The 16,427-nt window shown below is 34.6% G+C and overlaps 1 protein-coding gene across 1 annotated transcript; it reads left to right on the forward strand.

The window, feature by feature from the left end:
• Positions 1-565: 565 nt before the first annotated feature.
• LOC141717958 (protein EARLY-RESPONSIVE TO DEHYDRATION 7, chloroplastic-like) lies at positions 566-11,606 on the forward strand. The gene is made up of 4 exons (XM_074520262.1): positions 566-1,564; positions 4,287-4,453; positions 4,666-4,750; positions 11,091-11,606. The coding sequence occupies exons 1-4, from the start codon at positions 708-710 to the stop codon at positions 11,275-11,277; spliced, it is 1,296 nt and encodes a 431-aa protein (XP_074376363.1). The 5' UTR covers positions 566-707; the 3' UTR covers positions 11,278-11,606.
• Positions 11,607-16,427: the final 4,821 nt, after the last annotated feature.

Here is a 16,427-nt window from a genome sequence, read left to right on the forward strand (position 1 = left end):
TATCGTTATTTGAAATTGTATGAGTACTTTGTATGCAATATGTTTGATTAAAATTCTTAAAGAGTTTACAATTATTTTTCTTCATTAGTAGTTGATATTTAAACTTTAATACCCTGATTCTTCTAAATTACAGGTTGTATGTGAATTGTTTATGGGCAAAATGAGGTATAATGATACATTAATATTATTATTTGTAATTGCTTTGTATTTGTGTTCGTGTTTGAAGATGAAAGTAAGTATTTTGCAGTACAATATTTGATAAAAGATTTCAATGAGATTGTTCGTGTTTCACATAATTACTCCTGGAGCTTAAGTTGGATGGGGCAAATAATTCTCAAATGGTGATCAGTGATATTATTCAGTTAGGTCATTAATTTACAAAATAATTTAAGCAAAGAATTGTAGTTGACATACTTATTAATAAAAAACAAAATCCTAAAAAATAGAAAAAAAATAAATAAAAAATAAAAAATTTAACTTCAACGTGCGAAGCGGGCATAGCATTCAAGTTATTCAAGTTATTGTGTATATGGTGGGTGGGACATGAAAAAAGAAGAGAGAGGAGATAAGTTAGATAGTTGCGCGGGAGGACATAGATAGATTACTTAACGCGTGTACACCCCCCCCACGCGTCCCCTATTTTCTGTTATCATTTCCAGTAGACGGACAAAAAAAAAGGAGAAAGAAATAGAAACAAAAAGGGGACGATGACTTCTGAAAACCCTAATCACAACCGCACCCCAATGTACCCTAAAATTGATCCTAATCCTAATTCTTCATCCTCGTCATCATCATCTTCATTATATCCATCTCTCGACATGAAAGATCTTCTTGTTCAAAATCTGTTTCCAGATGATTTAAATTCACCCTCTGCGCCACCTCTATCTCTTCAAGAGACTTTAATCTCTATTCCTGGCTCTATTCTCCACTTAATCGACCACCAGAACAGTGTCCAACTTGCTTCAGGTGATTTCTCCATTTCGAAACTCAGTCAAGGAGACCACGTTGTTGCTGTTATTGCCAAAGTCTCTGATGACATCCAGTGGCCTTTGATTAAAGACGAGGCCGTTGTTAAGCTTGATCACTCTCATTACTTCTTTTCCTTCCGTCCTCCCTCTGACAATCAGGGTGAGGTTAATGATTTGTTGAATTACGGTTTGACTTTCGCGTCCAGAGGCCAGACCACTCTGTTGGGAAATTTGGATCATGTTTTGGAGGTGTATACTAGTTTTTCTGTGCACAAGGTCGAAAACAAAGAGATGATGATGGATGGAAATGTGGCTAAAGAGTTGTCACCTTCCGATTTCAAGTCGGACAAGAAGAAAAATGTCATGGAGAAGAATTGTCAGGCTTATTGGACAACATTGGCGCCTAATGTGGAAGATTATAGTACTACTGCTGCTAAGTTAATTGCTGCAGGGTCCGGGCATTTGATTAAGGGAATTTTGTGGTGTGGTGATGTTACTGTAGATAGGTTGAAGTGGGGGAATGAGGTTTTGAGTAAAAGGATGGGCCCTGCTACCCAAGCTGAGATTAGTCCCGAAACTTTGAAGAGAATCAAAAGGTGATTTTTCTTTTTTTTTTGTTAGTTAATTATTGTTGTATCTTGCACATCTTTTCTTTTGAATTGTGCTTTGGTGCTATTAATTAGACACCTAAGCATATAAGTTTTAGTGTACCATGACTTGTTAGTTATATAGATTGAGGACTTCTACATAAAAGCTCATGATAGAACTATGTTTTTAAGGCTATTACTCAGGAATCCTACATAAAGCTCGTGATAAGAAATATGCTTCCAATGCTATAAAAATGATGAGTACAATAACTGCCAAGCACACAGTGTTAGCCAATCATTGATTCATCCACAAATACCATCAAATTTCTAATACTCCTTAAAAAATAAATCTTAAACAAACTAGACAAAAAATTAATAAAAGAGCATGCAAAACTAATAAAATAAACTTTACAGTCAACAGATTGATCTAAAAACTACTTCCTGTCATAAGCAAAATAGAGAAAGAAACAAAAGTTTTCCATGTAAAAAGAAAAAAAATGGGGAATTGAATAATGGAAAAAGTTTTTAAACAAAATTAAAAAATAAATTGTTTGTATTTAGCCCATATTTATAAGGGAAACAATTACGAGTTTGGGTTTCTCAATTCATTTTTGAATTCTACCTTTCTTTTTCCTTGTTCAACAAGTTTTGACCACCTCCTTGATTTTTTTTATTTTCTTGAATTTTCCAAATTAATTATTTTCCTACACAATATTAACAATTTAATAACAAAATCTATGAAAAAACAAGAATAGGAATAAGGAACCTGAGATTCTTAGGTTTTCGTATCATGAGATTTTTTCAGTGATATCAGGTTTTGCAATAGATCACAATTTTTTCTACAATAAATATAGTTGATCAAGGCCGTCTCAACCAAATTTGAGGCCCTAAGCAAGTTTTTAAAGGAGGCCTTTTCCAAAATATAAAAAATATTTTATTTTATTTTGTATATAACTTTATGTTTCTTTATGATATAATGCATACTTTTATATATTTTAAAATAATTTATTTTTTAGGTTATTACAAGATAATTATTCACAAAACAATAATGATAACATGATAATTAATTATATTTACATCTTACAAAATAAATTTATACTTTTTTATTTATTGCTAGATTAATATGTATGTTATTGTAACATATAAGTTTATGGAATGTTAAAAGAAGTCTTATAGCACAAAAAGATATAAGTTGCATTATTTATAAGAACATAAAACTTTTGAAACACAAAAATAAAATTTATATATATATATTTAAACAAAAAAATTATTGTACTTGATATAATATTGACATTATACACATATCACTTAAAATATTAATATCATTTGTTATTCTAATTCTCATTTTTTAAGTTAAACTAATTTATATTTTATTTATATTTAATGTTATATAATTTTTTTGAAAGTACAATATATTTCATTTTTTTCTCATAAATATATAAAAAAATTAGGTATTACCTAAGTTACCCGGACTCTTCAATTTTGCCCTCGTACCCGTGTCCACCGGACATGACATGGGCGTGGGTATGAGATCTGAGTCGGATCCTTCATATGGAAACAAGACACTTTGGCCTTAAGAAACCTAATTCAAAATGATTTAAAAGGCCTCTCAACAACTTAATCCTCTTAATTATAGGGAGGGATGTCTATAAATTACTATTTTCATATTATCCTTTTGATTTATGTTATAAATATGACACAACCAATTATGTAAATGTTTAATTTATGTGGTAGAAGACACGAATTTACAAATGTATTGTATAAAAAGTAGGTATATTTTCGCTTATGTGAAGGTTATATGTCGAATCCCCGCAGCCGTGTCCGATTTTGGATCCACATCTACGAATCCTAATTTTGTATAAACTAAGGGTCTGACACTTGGATTTGCACATGTGTCCGATACCCATACCCGAGTCCGGGTAACTTAGGGTATTACAACCTAAATATATATATGAAGAATTTTAAAATATTTGGGGCCTTTTTAGGGTTGGGGCCCTAAGCGACCGCTTAGTTTGCCTAGCTGTTGAGCCGGCGAGCCGGCCCTGTAGTTGATATAGCATTGTTCTACGGCTACACTTGTTGACTTTCTCAAACCGACTAGTCGCCACCAGTCAGCTCTATGACAACAATGCGCAACATCCATATTGTTAGGTTATGTGTTGTAAACTTGTCGTTAGGTTTTGTTGCTGAAGTTTTTGTTATAAATTTTTTGTTGTAGACTTGATTGTTTTGCTTTTCTCTTTGCAATTAGTGGATTTTCCTGTTTCAGAACGAAAACTTATGATTACGTTTGGCTGGTCTAGACATTGAGATTCCTATTATTACTTAATCCAATTGTGGAAGATTATTTGGAGTATTAGTTGGATATATATTTTAATGTTTTAGTATGATAATTTAGATGTATACTTAAACTTATGCAATGAGTATATAGATAATTTTTTTTTATATTTGATCTAAAAAAAAGGAATATTGCTAAAATATATGATAATAATTTATGGTAAAATCTTATAATTTAATCTTGTTTGATAATATATAGTATTTTATATCTATAATTTTGGACAAAATAGGATGTGGATTTAATTTACACAAAAATTAATCGGTAGAGGACCTTTACAGATAATCAAACTAATATGTTATATTTTTAGAATGCCCGTCATGTTTCCTGCATTTTGTACTAGATTGTAGCTTTAAAATCTCACATATGTAATGTCTGTGTTTGGTGAATTTGTAGGGTGAAACGGGTGACAAAAGTGACCGAAAAAGTAGCACTAGGAGTCCTCTCTGGGACTGTCAAGGTTTCTGGATTCTTCACAAGTTCAGTTGCGAACTCTAAATTGGGAAAGAAGTTATTTGGTCTTTTGCCGGGACAAATTGTTCTTGCTTCCTTAGATGGATTTAGTAAGTGAACAATACTCTACCTTTTGATAACAAGAGATAACTTAAATGAGCTTTATTGCATGTCTCGTCCTGTAGATTAATTCCTAAAAAATATGTGCAGCCCTCCTTTTAAGCTAGATTCTCTTTGTTCTTTCTTTATGCAGTTTATTTTGTGACTTAAATGCATTTTCATTTTACTAAAATCTAATTATTAGAATTCTTTTTGGGTATAGATAAGGTCTGCGATGCTGTTGAAGTAGCTGGGAAGAATGTAATGTCAACTTCATCAACTGTTACCACCGGTCTCGTCTCCCAAAAGTAAGTTCTTCCTTTTAATAAAACTTGCGTAGTTAAGTGACGAATCAATGTAATGACGCGTAAAAAATTATGCAGCAAGCGAAATTGATACTTCCTCTAGAACAGATAATTTATGGCAGCTTTTAAGAACAACCAGTTGCATGGTTACACATGAATTTTTTGTTCAACTTTAAGGCCATAGATTTCTAAACTGAATACTAATGAAGAAAGAGAAATTGATAGGGTGGTTTACTTTCAAGTTGCCATCATTTTACTGATTTACTTGGTATTCCTTAGTAACTTTTAGTTGTTTCTTTTTCTTTTCTTGGTTTGGTCTGTTCTTTCTTTCTTGCCATCATTTTACTGATTTACTCGGTATCCCTTATGTAAAAGGATATTCTCCATGATACCATTGTATTTCTCGCCAGTACAATCACTTGATTTGCTTTTATCTGTCCAAAACCTTGTACATTTGTTTTTTCTCGTATGATACCCTTATGTTAAGTAAAATGCAATAGAATTGATTTTAGATTGAAAAATAAATTGTATATTTAGAATCTTTGCGAAAAATACATGAAATAGACCTTTGAATCATGTAAAAAAGAGTTAAAATGAGTGAGATATATTTAAATTACTTCGCAAAATTTTGACCATTAATGTTTCACTCATTTTGACTCCATATTACATGATTTAAGGATCTTATGTATCCTTTCACAAAGATTTCAAATATACAATTTATTTTCTGGTCCGAAATCAATTTCTATTACATAGGAGTATTACACATGAAAAACCAAATGACAAGGTTACCATAGATAGAAACATATAAAGTGATTGTACCGGCGAGAAAAGCCAATTGTACAGTGGTACCATAGATAATATCCTCCAAGTAAACAAGTGTAAGATAAGAAAGTAAAAAAATATTCTTATTTCATTTGATTAGCAGGAAAGATACAGAGAAGGACTATATACACTAAGGTTTTTGTTCTGCTACTTAAAATTACATTTCATAAAGCAAAAAAAAAAACGTACTCCCTCCGTCCCTCCAATTTCTTTACATTGGGGGACTGGGGCTCGGCACACATGTTAAGGCTCCCGTAAAGTATAGTTCCTTAAAAAAAATTCTTTTAAATAAAAATTTTACATTTAAATTTTATACAATAAAAGAAAAATATGGAACTATACTTTATAGTAGCCTTAAAATGCGTGTGAAACATAAGAAAAAAACTGGTAAAAAATGAGTGGGACAATGGGAGTAACAAACTTGGGCAAACCCCAGTGTGACTAAAGAGTTCGGACATGCTCCCCCTCAAGTCACCGGAAAAGAAAAACACAATAATAAATAAAGGTGACAAGCCCACCATCAAACTTTGAACAAATATATCAGGACACCACTAGACTTAATACAATAAAGAAGTAGTACTAGAAAACAGAAACTTTTTTCTGATGGTCCGCATAATGGTAGTCTGAATGTGTAAAGGGGTGGATCTTGTGTTCTTATGAAGCCGAGTATTTCTTTCCACCCAAATAGAGTAAGCTGCAATCGAGATATAAAGGCAACCCGTATCAACTCTGCCCTACTGCTCTTCATGAAGGCAAGGAAACTTTGGTTTGAAACCAATCTGTAGGAACTTGAACAGGACAATCCCTGATAATTTCCGCAGAGAACGGACACTGAAAAAATAAATGATGGATAGTCTCATCATTGGAGAGACATTACAAACAATGAGACTGAGTGTGCATGCCAAATCTGATCATTTTGTCACGGGTTACAGCCCTTTTTTCATCAACCATAGATTGAAAGCATTCTTTGGAATCTGCAGTTTATGCCACACTAAGTCATGCCAATCAACAAGTGGTGCCCTGATATGAATAGAATGCCTGATATTCGAAATTCGAATAGAACTTATGTCATCCCAGAGAGTTTCATCACGATCTATGATTCGAATAGAGCTAAGCAACTCACGCATCTCAATTATCAGAACATGGTTCGAAGTTGGAGTACTCCACTCCCTACCATCCAGAAAGTCACCAATTTTAGCTTCGGGAGAAGACTCGGGGAGATTATATCCCTGCCCAGAATTTGGAATAAAGATCTCCTTTGAATCCACGGATCATACCATAGAAAAAAGAATGAGTTTTCTCCAACATTAAATTGAATGTGGTTAAGGGCTGAAGAACGCATTTTAAGGATTTTCTTTAAGCTCCATGAACAGTGCTGCGGAATTTCTAAACTCCAAGAAGAGATAAACCTTAGAAAATAATTGTGAACCCAATTTAACCATAATGAGTCATCTGGATGAGAAATAATTCTCCATAACTGAAAAAGAATGGCAGCATGGTGCCAATCGTCAAGATGTTTTAAATTCAAACCCCTTCATACTTTGGGAAACATATATCAACCCATGACACTTTATGAAGGCATCTAGTGGAACCTCCTCCTCAAAGAAAAGAAGTCAACAAGGATTAAATCTTCTTTAAAACTCCTTTTAGGAGAAAAATATACATGACCCAGTAACTTGGAACTGCAAAAAGAACCAAACGAACCAGTTGAAGCCTTCCTGCTTAAGAAAGAAAACGATTGGTCCATTGCAGGATTCTCGAGCAGAGATTATTAATCAGAGGGTAACATGCTGCTGCAGTTAGTCTCGAAGTATTCAAAGGCAGACCCAAGAACTTAATAGGAAATTCTCCCCACGAAAACCCTGACCTAGAAAGAGCATCTCTAATGACAGCAAGAGGCACATTAGAGAAGAAAATTTGACATTTACTTGGATTGACTCTCAACCCCAAAGCACCAGAAGAAGTATCAACTGCATCCAGCAACAAATGAATCGAACTCTCATCTCCTCTACTGAACAGGAATATATCATCAGCAAACAAATTGGAAGAAATTTTATCTTCCTTTGGGTGCCAGTGATATGAAAACAGTTCAGACGAAGAGTTTTTGGAAATAACAGCAGTGAGTACCTCCATGACGAGCACAAATAGATAAGGGGATATAGGACCCCCTTGACGGAGCCCGGACTTTCCTTGGAAAAAGCCTTCTAAACACCCATTGATATTTACAGAAAACCAAGTGGCGGTCACACAATTTTGCACCCAGTTTACAAAGATTTACGGAAAATGCATTTTGCGAAAAGTTTTATAAATATTTAAAGTCGGGTTTCTAAATTGGCTCTGCAGTTGTTTCTGATGAATAACTCGAGTGTTGTCTCAGTTCTTATCACGCCCCAAAAGTATCGGTGGCCCAATGTGTAGAGTCTAATCCTAACTGGCCTGATTCGTAACAATTCCACCTCTTAAAATTATCCTTGCCCTCAAGTAAAATTTACTCCAGATATCAATAAATACCTCCTGCGAAACTTATATCGTAGCAACTGAGTAGTTCAGTGCCAATATTTGCTAAACTATAATGCACAGGCATCTTGTTTAGACTTCTTTTATTGGAACCATCTCTACTCATCAATGAAATTTACCTAAAGAAATTTATCAGATTGTCCATCCAATACAATTTTCTTGCAGCTAGTAGTGTTTGATTTGTGTAAACCATCCTCGTGCTTCCTCTCCCTACTGAAGTACATACTCGGTGTCGTCATCACATCATTTTTTGGACAGTGTACTCTACATATTGGAGTAATTTTTAGGAATCTTGTATCAAATTTTAAGAACAGAACCTTGCGTCGGGTAGAGATGCTGATGGGGAACGAAATTGATGAACATATTTATATATATATGTGCTATTTGTTGGTGTACTATATATGAAGTGTGGAGATAAATAATATATTTATTAATACATTTTTATGTGGGGTTTAAATTTTATTAAATATATAATAGATTATAGATACTAAGCCCAGCCGTTGCCGGAGCTTAGTCCATAAGGTTTAGTTTTAGGGTATCATTAATCATTACATATGCAAGTGATGCAATCCCCCTCATATTTATATTAAACTTGATTATTGGTATATTATTGAAATATTAAACTGGGTCTCACTCATGGATTTTGAGCCATCATCTTCTCCCTTTCACAGTCGGAAACCCTAGAGGTTGTGATTTTTTTTGCTTTTTAATTAACCAAAGTTTATTTATAATTGCTTTTATATCAGCTATCTTTCTACGAGTTATTGAAGGAAGTAACATGCTTGCCTGACATCAGTTATCTCATACACATGGTGCTTATCATCCAGCTCACAGATAGGTGCTGCATCCAGCATATAGGTGCTTTTATCATAACAAATGAGCTCTAAGTCGACTGATTTACGGGAGTACCTATCTATGTCGTGTTTAAATCCTCTTTATTATTTTTGGAAGCATTGCCATTTTCCACAGCTTATTACCAAATACATTGTCAGCAAAATTCGGATCCTTCATATCTTTCAAGGAATTCATGAAGTATTAGTAATATATATATATATATATATAATGTAGTTCTTGAAACAATGTAAATTTGATAGTGTTAAGACTTCTGATGATGAAAAGAACAGGCTCTTGTGCATTACATAATATCTCTCTCTCAGGAACCCATTTCACCATAAAAGGAGTTTCTTTTCACCACCTCCACTTCAAACTTCTTCAAATATTATTTGATCTATATTTGGAAAATGAAGTCAAACTGACGGTTCATTTCGTCATAATGTATATAAAAGGCTCATTGTCAGTATGATCGTTGTTGTCTCTTTGCAAATCATCCAAATCGATCAGTACAAATGAGTAATCATCACTTTGATCTATCTCACTGTTCGGCAGCACCAACTTTGATCCCGGGCCTTCTCACTTTACTCACAAGAATTTAACTTATTCATGGAAACATCTTCTACCAGTCATCAATATCTTTTAGCTCAGTTTCTCTGACACATTTTTTCATTTCATTCTCAAAACCATTACTATCAACCACAGCACAAACTCAACCACAACAAAGAAACTTTCCTAGATAGTATGCTGCCATCACTTTCTTCTCTCTCTGTAAAATCTAATTTTCCTGAACTCTAATTAATCTTTTTCCTTGGTGTTTCACATTCATCACCACCTTCCAATGTACTGCTACTTCTTTTCTCATCCATGAATTTCTTCCAGACTTCATTGGCAATCCCCTGTAATTTACTTTCATCGCCAATTGAGAAATCATTGTCATCACTAAATAATTTAATAAATCGTTCACCTTAATTTACATTTTTCCCAGATATTGCATCAGACACTCAATTGTCATACTTTAAATTTTCGTCTGAACGGTTATTTCAACGGCATAGTTAACTTGTCTAGTAGAGAGTGTAGTGTAATAATGTTATGTTAGGGTAAATGGGTTCCCTCTCAGGACTATAATCAAACATATGAAGTGCGAAAATTTCACTAGTTAGAGAATGGGTTGTTAGTGGGAGTGTTGGCGGTGCTGGCTCGGCAGGGTGCATATTAGGGTTTTGTACCTGATCTCATTTTCCTCTCTGAATCATTGAATCTCAGATAAACTGATCTCATCTCTTGCATATTAAATGTCTGCGCCACTGAAGTTTGTTGTGTTTTGATGTCTGGGAGACGTGAAGATGTGCAAGGTGTAGGAGGTGTATAATATGATGGTGGTTGAGAGTGTAAAACATGAGGTGGTGTTGGAGGGAGGGTATATTCAGAAGGATGATAAAAATTAGGGTTATGAATGGATATGGATATACAGAAGAAGCGGCAGTAAAAATCGTTACCCAATCGGTGCTCATATATCGAGGAAATGCTAGCTCTGAACCCAATTTGTAATGACCAAGGGATTAATTTTACACGAATTACAGTAAAAAGCTAACTTTGAAAACAACAAGTGTAAAAGAAGAAGAAAGTAAAAGCAATTTCTTGTTTCATTAGATAATCAGGAAAGAAGAGGACTATTATATACTAAGGTTAAGTGAACCTAGAAATGTTGGTTTTACTCTATGGGATCTGCAACTGTCCGTGTTAAATAATTGAAGTGTTGTCTCAATTCTTTACATGGCCCAACTGTATCCTTGGCCCCATAAGGAGGATATAATTAATCCTAACAGTTCTGATTCGTAACAGAGGTAATACTTTATTATTTGTGTTCGAATTTTAGGTCTAAATAACAGTAATTGCTCAAACTTTTAACTGTTATTTAGCATCAAATCTCTCAGAATCTGCTCTTATTACCTAATTATGAGGTAATACTTTATTATTTGTGTTCGAATTTTAGGAGGTCTAAATAACAGTAATTGCTCAAACTTTTAACTGTTATTTAGCATCAAATCTCTCAGAATATGCTCTTATTACCTAATTATGATATTTCTGTTGGTCAATGATTGTACAACCTACACTTTAGTGCAGCTTTGGAACCAAACTTACAGGATCTTGTTATTGTGCTTATACACAGGTACGGGGAAGAAGCTAGAAAGGCAACTAACGAAGGACTTGATGCTGCAGGACATGCAATAGGGACGGCATGGGCTGTATTTAAAGTTAGAAAGGCACTCAATCCAAAGAGTGTCATGAAACCGTCTGCCTTGGCCAAGTCTGCTGCTAAAACTGCTGCTGAAATGAAGGCTAAGAGTTCCAAGTGAGAGATAACGTGCATCGGTGCATAGGACAATTAGAATTATGTTTAGACATTTATGTTCATATATCATGTCACTTTCTTGTATTGTGTAAGATAATTGGGTTATGTAAGCTGCTTTCATATGATGGAAAGTTGTTTGTCTGCCGAATATATCCTCCTCTTGATAGTGTATCAAACATACTGTAGTTGTCAGTCGATGATTACACATTAAAGACTCTTTCCTGAGACACCTGTGTAGGTTATATTATTTGTAATTAATTTCAACCAGTCCTGTTTTCCAGATATCATTACGCTCAATATGTTGATGTGTGAAAAGATGTTTTCCATTTTAAATCTTGCGTAATTTGGTAATGTTTGTGTCCAACTCTAAAAGGCAGGAGTTAATTATCTCAATTGAGAATGCTTGCAAATGTCCTTTCAATCAGGTACAAAAGATATTAACTTTCTTTGAAGTTGGAAGCGAGGCAGCAAGTAACCTGGTTTTGTTTCCAAGTGGTGAAGCAGATGTTAAGCTCACTCTAATGCTTTCACAGTCAGGGTTGGAAGGGCGGCATGTAGCATCAGGTTGCAGATCTGCTGATTTTGGTGGTTTATAAATTTAGCTTGCATCTGGTTAGCATCAAGAGGCTTCCCAAGTAAGTATTTTCGTTTATTGCTAGCTTCAATGACTTGTTTTTATTTTTTGTTCTGGTTATGAAATTTAAGTTTTAAAATGGCACAATTATAAATTAACCAGTGTCCATTTTGTTTTGGAATGAATTGTGTTGTTGTCTTACTGATTGACTTAGTGTAATAATACATTCATAGTCCGATTTCCATTTTTTTTATAGTTTAGTCCGATTTCCATTATTGAAAAGTGGTTCCCTTGTTGATTAGGTTAGTGCATAATAGTTTCAGACTAAATTTTCTTTCATTGCTGGGAATACTTGACACCTGATGATGGCAATTGTAAAATTTGATGGTGGTGATGGTTCTCTGGTTGTAGGTTGATGTACCCACTTATATATTGCTAACTTGAGAGGGAATGGAAGTGCAGTGTCATCTAAAGGCAGTTGATGCTAGTATCGACCTAAATGATTTCCAATGAACTGTTGATCATGACCATTGTTCCAGTATTATAACAGTATTAGTAACATTTTCCTTTTTTGTCTTTTTTCTTCCTCGGTAACTATTGAAAATGCCACCAACTTTTCCTACTCCCCTCTTATCAGTATACAAGTCCTTTACAAAGCTCTACACATAACGGAAATCTTTTACTAATTAAATTACAAGGCGGTGCTAAGGAATCCTAGTCTGTGGTGATGAGGAACTATGAAATCCTTGCCTATTCTGCAATTAAACCCCCCTATGTATTTATACTCTGATGAGTGAGACACTTGTTGCTATCAATGCATGCTTTGCTGCAACTCCTTGATAAATTTAGTAACCCAATGGTGGATAAAAGGGCAGATCTTTATTGATGTATGCATAAGCACGAAATTCTGTTGGTGTTATTCAGTGATTAAGTCAAGACAACTAAGTCAAAGTAATAGTTTTAGTCAAACAGGTTTTCCCTCCAAAAATACAGTCTTAGCTTGGTTTCTAACTTTCTCTCTACAACTTGTAACAGACTTGTAACAAACTTCTGAATGTAAATACAATTTTGGTTCTTCTCTGTAATATCTTACATGCAACATTCACATGGTATCAGAGCTTGCTCTCTGCTCTTCAAGCTTTTAATAATGGCGATCATCATCTTCGGCAAAGCATTTATCGAGAAGATCATCGTCAATCGAAACTTCATCATTGTTTAGCCTAAATCTCATTTTAGTTCTCAGATAACAACAATCAAACACATATTGGTGGTTTTCAATACGAACCAATGAATTCTCAACAACAAGACAATCCACTGTAATTGCAAAACTCTAACATTCCTGGTATGAAATTAGTTAATGAACAATTTGACGGTACTGGATTTGGAAACTGGAAACGATCTGTGACTATTGCTCTATCTGCAAGAAATAAGCTAGGATTTGTTGATGGTTCTCTTCCCAAACCCGATGTTTCTTCTGCATCTTTTAAGAGCTGGTCACATTGTAATGATATGGTAATTTCATGGCTTCTTGCTTCTCTTTCTAAGTCAATTGGTCGAAGCGTGATATATGCCACTACTGCTCATCAAATATGGCTAGAGTTGGAAGAAAGGTATGGTGTCTCTAATGGTACACAGATGTATAGTTTGCATAAGGAACTCAATAAGTTATCCCAAGGAAATAACAATATTGTTGAATATTTCACCAGGTTTAAGATGATGTGGGATGACATCGACTCGCTTTGCTTAGTTCTTATGTGCACTTGTGGATGCACATGTGGAGCATCACAGAAGCTTGTGAAATCTCAACATGATCAGAAAGTAATTCAACTACTTATGGGACTTAATGACTCTTATTCCTGTGATGAGAGGTTCCATTCTAATGAGGTCCCCTCTCCCTACTATCAGTCAAGTATATAATATTCTTCTTCAGGAAGAGTCTCAAAGGGAAATTCACTCTGGAGCTCATTATGTCTGATTCAGCCTCTTTGGTAGCAAATTCAAGGTTTCAGAATGCAAATCAACCTAGTGGATCTTTTGTCAGGAAATATAATGGTTTTGAATCTAAGAAATCTGTTATTCTTTGCAACTATTGCAAGAAACCTGGACATACTATTGATAAGTACTACAAAATTCATGGATTTCCTGTAGACTTCAAATTCACCAAGAACAAAAGATTTGCCAATTCGGTTTCTTCTCAGCCTGCAGGTTTACAAGCTGATCTTTCAGAGTCTAACATTTCTTGCAACCCTGGAAATTCCGTTACTACTACCACTGGAGGCTCTTACAATCAAGCTCATAATGTTCAGTCTTCCTTTCTTGGCTTATCCCCAGATCTTTGCAATCAACTGGTCCATTTACTCAAATCAGCACAAGTTTCAGAACCTTCAGTGCCTTCATCAACTAATTTTGCGGGTAATACTATCCATACTGCTTGTTTTTCAACTCCAACTTGCATTACTTGGATAATTGATAGTGGAGCTAGTGACCATATGTGTGCACATAAACACTTATTTTCTTCCTTAAATCCATTACATCAATCAAAAAAATGGTGTTGTGGAGAGAAAGCACAAACACTTACTAGAAACTGCTAGAGCCCTATTACATCAATCACATCTTCCTGTTCAATACTGAGGAGTATTCTTACTTCTACCTACTTAATAAACAGATTTCTCACTAAACTTCTTCATGGGGTATCTCCTTATGAAATTTTGTTTGGTCACTGTTAGGGCGAAAACACGCACTAATATTCACACAAGTATACGCGTTCGCAAATAGTATAAGATATAAATCAGATTCGTTCCCACAGAGACTGGTTTAGGTTAAGTTCAATTTATGCACATATGCAACAATGTATGGTTATCGTTCAATGCTAAGACAAATAACAAATTGGGTTTTTATTAAACTAAGAGATTATACTAAATAACATTAACTAAGAGAATTGAGGTTGAATTACTATATATGACAAACATGGGATTCTAACTTCATCACTACTTCATTCAATAGCCTTATTGTTCTTAACCTTAGCATGTGATGGTGATGACACTAATCAGATAACACGAAACTGATAAAGGCCAACTTTCGTTGCACGAGTATCATTCTACCAGACATCCACAAAAGAGATAGAAGCTGAATAGGCACCAATTATATTGAGACCCTATATGTCTATAGAATTTGACAACATAACGGTTTAAGCACAAGTTATCCATAATGATTACATAGGGCAAGTAAAACGGTTAGAGTTACCTACAAATCATGCATACACATACATGAACCTATGCTAGCATGGCAAGTTCTAAACCTCTATATTCACTGTCACTTCAATAGAGATTAACACGCTATCTTATATGTTAGCTACGCATATAAGACGAATAAGCACAACCAATACTAGGATATCATACAATCACCACACACCAAGATATCGAAACAATTAACTATAGAAATCCATAAGTAAATCCGCTAGAACCCCATGACAACGATTAGCCCATAATCGAACTCATCGTCACCATGGGTTCCAATGAAAGCATGGTATAAACAAGGTCTTAATAAACTGAATAATAATTAAAGTATGAATAAACGAGATCTAGGTTCAACAAGAACGAAAACGAGCATCCAAAGTTACAACTAATTCAAAGAATCACAAGTTGAAAACAAGATCTTCTTTTTCGGAGTTGTTCTGTGCTTCTAGGTCTTCTCCTTGGTATCCCAATCTTCCCGGATGATGAAAACCCTTTTTTAAGTATATATACGTCCCTAGTGGACCTCGACCCTTAAAATCGTCAAATTCCACTCAAAAAAAGCTTTTTCAGCGAAATCAGCGACCAGCCGCGCCCTGAGCGGCCTCTCAGCTCTCCTGAGCGGGCGCTCAGCTGAGCGGGCGCTCAGCTACTGATTGGGAAAATATTCTGATGAATCTTGTTTTGACCATAACTTGACTTGTACTCGTCAGAATTAGGCGATTCAACTGCCCACGCGAAGCTATTGAGATTCTCTACAACTAGACAATGGTCTTGGCTTCCAATTCTGATCACTTTTTATCATATTTCCTTTAAAAGCTCTTTTCTTCATTTAACTGATACCTGAAATGCAATAACACAAAAACACATCAAAATACCAATAACTTGAGTCCAAAACACCAATTTAAGCTTGTAATAAAGAATTCCAAGTGGATATAAAATCCACTTATCACACCCCCAAACTTGAATCGATGATTGTCCTCAAGCATAAACATACTCAAAACTACAAAACAAACCTAATGCATGAATGCAACTATGTGAATGCAACTAAATGATAATGCAATCGATCCCCTCAGAATAACCATAACCAAATGAATAAGCCAATGCCTCTAAGAATGCAATGACTTAAAACAGAGTTTTAATAAATCCCACAAACCAACTCACAAACCAGAAACGTGCGTGTGTGGAAGCTTAATAGATATACTCTCGATACTAGATCATTAACCATAGCTTATCTATCATCGAAACAATCAAGAGTTTATAAACAGAATAGACAATAAACGCATTATGACTCACAACACCTCCTTTCTACTAAAGTTATATAAGGATTCACACTATTATTAAACA

This window comes from Apium graveolens, chromosome 4, assembly GCF_009905375.1.
Source record: "Apium graveolens cultivar Ventura chromosome 4, ASM990537v1, whole genome shotgun sequence".
Classification (NCBI taxonomy): Eukaryota; Viridiplantae; Streptophyta; class Magnoliopsida; order Apiales; family Apiaceae; genus Apium; species Apium graveolens.

Coding starts and splice junctions, on each gene's coding strand:
- LOC141717958 (XM_074520262.1), top strand. CDS start 708: ATGACTTCTGAAAACCCTAATCACAACCGCACCCCAATGTACCCTAAA. Junction 1,565..4,286: donor ACTTTGAAGAGAATCAAAAG/GTGATTTTTCTT, acceptor GTGAATTTGTAG/GGTGAAACGGGTGACAAAAG. Junction 4,454..4,665: donor TGCTTCCTTAGATGGATTTA/GTAAGTGAACAA, acceptor TTTTGGGTATAG/ATAAGGTCTGCGATGCTGTT.